Source organism: Diplotaxodon limnothrissa, linkage group LG19 (genome assembly GCF_057381915.1).
Source record: "Diplotaxodon limnothrissa isolate DT_005_m linkage group LG19, D_limnothrissa_male_GT1.1, whole genome shotgun sequence".
Classification (NCBI taxonomy): Eukaryota; Metazoa; Chordata; class Actinopteri; order Cichliformes; family Cichlidae; genus Diplotaxodon; species Diplotaxodon limnothrissa.
The window spans coordinates 11,769,841-11,775,506 of record NC_140614.1 but is presented as its reverse complement, the minus strand read 5'-3'; the positions used below and the strand labels follow the sequence as shown (position 1 = coordinate 11,775,506).

The 5,666-nt window shown below is 44.0% G+C and overlaps 1 protein-coding gene across 3 annotated transcripts in view; it reads right to left on the bottom strand.

Annotated features, from left to right (window-relative positions):
• Positions 1-224: 224 nt before the first annotated feature.
• The window catches only part of LOC146611827 (uncharacterized), a 47,735-nt gene continuing 42,293 nt past the window's right edge, over positions 225-5,666 (bottom strand). For all 3 annotated transcript variants that reach the window (XM_085343708.1, XM_085343709.1, XM_085343710.1), the window contains 9 exons: positions 4,440-4,566; positions 4,329-4,355; positions 4,115-4,227; positions 3,629-3,761; positions 3,407-3,546; positions 2,253-2,376; positions 1,821-1,979; positions 1,012-1,174; positions 225-805 (listed from right to left, as the gene is read on the bottom strand). In XM_085343708.1, the coding sequence (XP_085199834.1) occupies positions 717-805; positions 1,012-1,174; positions 1,821-1,979; positions 2,253-2,376; positions 3,407-3,546; positions 3,629-3,761; positions 4,115-4,227; positions 4,329-4,355; positions 4,440-4,566 (1,075 nt within the window). In that variant the 3' untranslated portion in view covers positions 225-716. The remainder of the gene's footprint in view (positions 806-1,011; positions 1,175-1,820; positions 1,980-2,252; positions 2,377-3,406; positions 3,547-3,628; positions 3,762-4,114; positions 4,228-4,328; positions 4,356-4,439; positions 4,567-5,666) is intronic.

Genomic DNA, 5,666 nt, shown 5'->3' with positions numbered 1-5,666 from the left:
CATTGCACTTTATTTTCTATCCAAAGTACATTGTTTACCTTTTCATCAGGTTTGTGTGGCTGTTTCTTTTCCACTGTTTGCTGAGGATCTGAGCAGGTCTCCCTTGAAAAAGAGGTTTTTAATCTCAATGGGATTTTCCCGGTTAAATAAAGGTTAATAATAATAACAACAAGCACTAAAACTGCTGTCAGCTTAAAAAAAAGCTTTTATTTTTCAGTGACTCAAAGGAAACTCTTCACTAAAATAAAGACATCACATTATTACTTTAATGTGTAACAATATTCTCACATTTACAACCAGCAGAGGGCAGCAGAGTTAAACTCAAGGTCTTTACACTCGGTGGTTCTGTACAAACGACAGTGTGTGTGTGTGTGTGTGTGTGTGTGTGTGTGTGTGTGTGTGTGTGTGTGTGTGTGTGTGTAAAAAAATTAAAAACTTTACAGCGGATCACTTTGATCTACAAACAGCTTCTGGAGTGTAAGAGAAGTACCGTACAGGAAAAGGTGCAGCATTGAAACAGGGCAGAGGTCTCGCTGAAGTAAACAGTCTTTGGGTTAAAGGTCAGCTAAAAACATTTTGTTCATCAACGTGAGCTCGTAATCCAGCGCATCGTCTTTCCAAGCAAACACGACAGCGAACATCGGTGTGGGCTCCACGGCTGAGCTGCGTCTGAGGGCCCAGCGTGACGGAGCTCCGTCAGGAGGCCGTGAGAGTCGTCACAGCAGCTCCAAACTCCACCTCTGGTTCAGCTTTCGCTCATCAAACGTGTTGAGGATCACCTGGTTTTTATCGTACTGATGCCCACCTGGAAACAGACGACACAGCTCGAGTTCAGTCATCACTGCAGCACGTGACGCTCACGCGCTCAGATTATTTCAGTCAACTTTTAATTTTGCGTTTTAGTTTTCTTAAAAAATTAGTTATCACTTTTTAATCAGCTCAACGTAAAATGAACAGCAAAGAAAAAAAAAAGTAACGTGAACTGAAGGTGTAAAAATAAAGGTGTCTGACCTTTGACCTCCAGGATGAGGTCTGGTTTGAGGTTGCTGTGAACCACACCGTCCGGTCTGATGTTCCACAGCTGGCTATCTTTGCCTCGCTCGGGAGAAACGCAGATACGGCTGCCCGCCATCATCACGCTGCCCGAGGACTCCAGGAAACAGTCCTCAACCACCTGAGGACGCAGAGGAGGAAGTGGTCAGCATTAACAAGGAAACAAGTTCATATTGAAAATGATTAAAATGAACTTGCTGAACATGCTCTACTCTCCCTCTGTAACATGAACCAGCAGGTGGGAAGGGGTGGAGGAAAAAGGCTCTTTCAATGGGAGACGCTGAGTTTTTACAAAGTGAGGAAGCAAAAAAGAGAAGAGCCAACAAGTGCAGAACAAAGAGACCCGAAAACATTTGAGACGCACCCTTAAACCCAAAGATTTATAAACAGAAGCAGAAGTAGGACGGATTATCAAACTGAACCCAAGTGCAGGTAAGTACGAGAAATTCAGAATTTAGCACCGAATTAAAAGCCCGAATCTAGCTGTACGTAGTGCTACCGTGGCTGTAGCTCAGGTGGTAGAGCAGGTCTCCTACTAATCTGCACGCCAAACATCCTTGGCATGCAGTCTGGGCAGGATACTAACGCCAAGATACTTCAATTGGAGTCTGAATGTGTGTGAATGTTAGAAGCACTTGCAGGGAATGAGCATGGAAAACGTGCTTGTGTGAATGAGGTTCAGAGTAAATAAGCTCATGTGAGAACCCGTCCATCGCAGGATAAACGCACTGTGCAGCTGTCAGTTTCAGCAGTTTTCGCCGGCGTACCTTGCAGGTGAGATATCCGTCCCGATAGAGCCACACCTGCTCCTCTCCCCCCGACTCCTCCACGGCCTGCACTCTCATCAGCTTGATGTCATCCAGCGTTCCCGTCAGAGACATCATGCATCCCGTCTCCCTGTTCCTCAGGCGGAAGTACACCGGTTTCTGTGTTAGGAGCAACAAGTACAAAATACAGATGTTAGTCACAGTGGACGTCAGGAAGAGATTCACGAAGCATCAGTCTGGCATTCGATGCAAAGACAAACACATTTAACATTTCTACTGAAATAAATAGAAGTCGCTCTCACTTAAAGAGGACCTACTCTGCCTCTCCTGTTCCTGTGGTAGATGTTCATGTTAAACATGACCAAAGTCTCAAATAACACCAATCCAAAAACATCTCAGGTGCTGGCGTTAAATGGGCCAGTCAGGACTTACCTGCAGTAAAGGCCGGAGGGATCCAATCCGCTGAAAGCCGCTATGCTGAAATAAATCAGCCTCTTGGCTTGGTTGGAGGATCAGCTGTCGACCTCTGTAGTTACTGCCCTCATACAACACCCACCTGGAGACAGACGGACATCGTTTTAGCTCGTCAGATTTTATCCATCGTTTCATTCAGTCCACCAAACAAGCCACGAAGCACCGTTTATGGACCTTTCTATGATCCAATCGTGACTGAAAGTTTTAATTAAAGCGCTGAAATAAACACTTTGTGGCAAAAGGGAAAATTTAATGTAAAGCCGGCTGGGGTGTGTAACTACACTAAAACTGGTACAATGCTAACTTTGGTGGTAAAACTTCAAAATTCATGCAAATCTATAGTTATTAAAATATGTGCAGATATAAAAGCGGTCGATTAAAAGCTGGCAGTAATGGCAATAACTGGGAAATCGGGAAAATCAGCATATCGAGGATATCCGTTTATCATCTGGCTTTTCTTGTCCCACCATCATGGATCAGGCTAAGAGGTCACACGAAGCTGGTTATCAGTTATAATCAGTCTAACACATGCACAGGTCTATTGGCAGCACAGACACAAGCAGTAGTCAGGATAATATCACAATACTGAGGCTTCTAGAAAATGAAGAATATAAAGAAAACCTACAAAAACAGATCTAAACCTACTTTTAGTGAAACAAATCTCAGCTGTTTATTCATCATAAATCCCATTCATTTCAATTAGCTTCACTCTATATTGTCCCCTCATTGTCAGCTCCCTGCAGTGGCTGTATTGCTCCAGCTGGGGGCCCCATCACACAGTTTGAAAGCCTCCGGGTCACAGGAAGTGATGACTTTACATACAAAAGGCTGCTAATAAAATGCGTCCAATTATTTGGATGAAACAAAACATTCACTGGGCTGACTTATAATTCAAGTTCAGTACTTTGTGGTGAACTGCTGAATACTGTTATAAGATAACAATATTTTCATTCACTGTTGCATAATTACGCTTCTATGACCAGGTGTGCAGACACACCTGAAAGGTCCATTCTGAACCAGAACCTGCTGCATATAAAACCTTGGTGCCGATGGCAGGTGTCTGTCACATTTTTAAACCAGCAGAGGCTCAAACGTTCATCTCTGTCACTTACATTCCTCCGTCCACCACCAGGGAGCGTATGCGAGCGTCCAGGCCGGCCTGATGCAGGTTCACAGCTTCGTGTGTCAGCACCACCCTGCGACCTCTGCAGCCCACCTTCGTGAACAGGGCGATGGACGGCAGAGAGAACTCCTGGAGGTGGAGAGCAGAGGGTTGAGTTCACACAGAGCACCACAGAGGGCTGAAGACACGTCCAGGGAGAACAAACACTCACATGTCCTGCAGTCCGGATGGACCGGAAGCTCGAGTCTGAGGACAAGAAGCCCATGGCCTCTGTGCTGGGGTACTCCCCCTCCTCCAGGATGTACATGTTCTCCGTGAACTGGGATCCCTCATGTGCCACCCAGCTGACAACAAATATGCAGTATATTGAATGAAGCCATGCAAAAATGTTACCTCGTGCAGCAGCATTTCTGACCCCTCATGACTTCATAAGTACAGACGATAACCACATGACTTCAATTCTGATAAAAACACATTTGAAGTTCGATAAACTGCAACCAAATCAATTTTCCACCCACTCCAAGAGTCAATCTTTTTTGTTTAACAAACTCTGAGCATTAAAATCAGAAGATAAGAGTTTAATTCCTGACGTTCCTGAGGAACAGAAACAAACATTGTTCTATATGAGAACGTCTTACAGGAGAGTACTCTGAAAAGGACAAAGATTCCCTAAAACAGGCTTGTGGTGGTTGTTTACCTGCCAGCCAGCACCTTACAGGACCTGGGTGTGAAGTCTTCATCCAGAGCTGCCGCGCTGTCCTCCAGACACACCAGCCGTCCCTGGAAGTGCTCCTCAGAGTAGAGCTGGACCTGTAACACATCCAAACAGCCTCAGCGACCCAGCAGCACACACTAACAGAGACTCCTCATCATTTCTGATTGACGCCGAGCTGCACACGAACGAGCGATACCTTGAATTTTGTGGTTCCCATGCTGTCCTGCAGAACAAACAGAGTTGTTAGAGATGCACCTTTTATGACGTTAAGCCTTTGTGTGATTAACGGATGCTGATGGTTTCTTACGTGGAACACGGGCTGTATGGATGCGATCCTGAAGTTCTGAGCTCCCCAGTCCTCCGGGTTTGCGTACATGCCTTTCTCCAGGACGTAGAGTTCTCCGCTGAACCCAGGCTTCTCAAAGGCCACCCACCTGCAACGACAACCAGCTAAGAAATGAAACTACAGCCTCCATGTTTTCATCTGCATCACAAGCTATGCAGTGAATCCTGTAACCGTGAGAAGCACACGAGCCACGATTTACCCACTCATTACATGGATGAAGTTTATGTTTAGGATACTCTTACAGGGATGTCTGCTGAAACTGGAAACCACCTAACTCCAAAGAAACCAAAACAAAAGCCATTGTTGCTCTAAAATCAAGGAAGTGCTTGCAAACAGCACATCTTCAGGTTTCTCTGAATAATGACTTGAGCTGCAGCATTATCTGTATAAACAGGCCGAGTCTCGTCTCAGAGGCTGTAAAATGACAGGCGAGGCCGTCGCAGAGCTAACAGCAGAGTGTTGGGCAAACAAATCCAACCAGCTCTGAAAACCAACAAAGAAATCTTCCCTGTAAAAACTAACAGACTTGCTTTAGAGTTTTTTAGCCCTGTATCGCACGAGTTTTGAATATTTAATCAGCGCTGGCCAGTGTTGGTCAAGTTACTTGAAAAAAAGTAATCAGTAACTAATTACTGATTACCTCCCCCCAAAAGTAATCCCGTTACTTTACTGATTACTTATTTTCAAAAGTAATTAATTACTTAGTTACTTAGTTACTTTTTAAAAACACGATTTACAACCTGAATAGGTGATAAAGTGATAGATCTTTCAGCCCAATTCTACTTTTTCTGCATAATCCATCATACAAAATGTAATCAAATGGAAAAGTCTCTTTTTAACTTGTTTCATTAGTTTTAATCTTTTAACTTTATGCATCAAGCAAAAATTTAATTATATGCAACATTCTCTGACTGGAAGAAATTTGTTTAATATTTAAACCTATTTTCTGCACATTCCAGCACATAAAATATTTTTTTGTGTGTGTTTACACTCAGTCTTTCAAATAGATGCAAGTAAAACACAGCAGAAAATAAATAAAGTCAAAGACTCAGCGGTCCTGTTGCTCTATTTTCACCTGTAAAGCAGGAGTTGGGTAGACGGAGGTTTACCCTGGTGCAGGTGTGCCGCAGCAGTCAGTGGAAGGATACGGCAGTTTCTCTGTGAGTTTCCCATTACGTCGTAGCTACT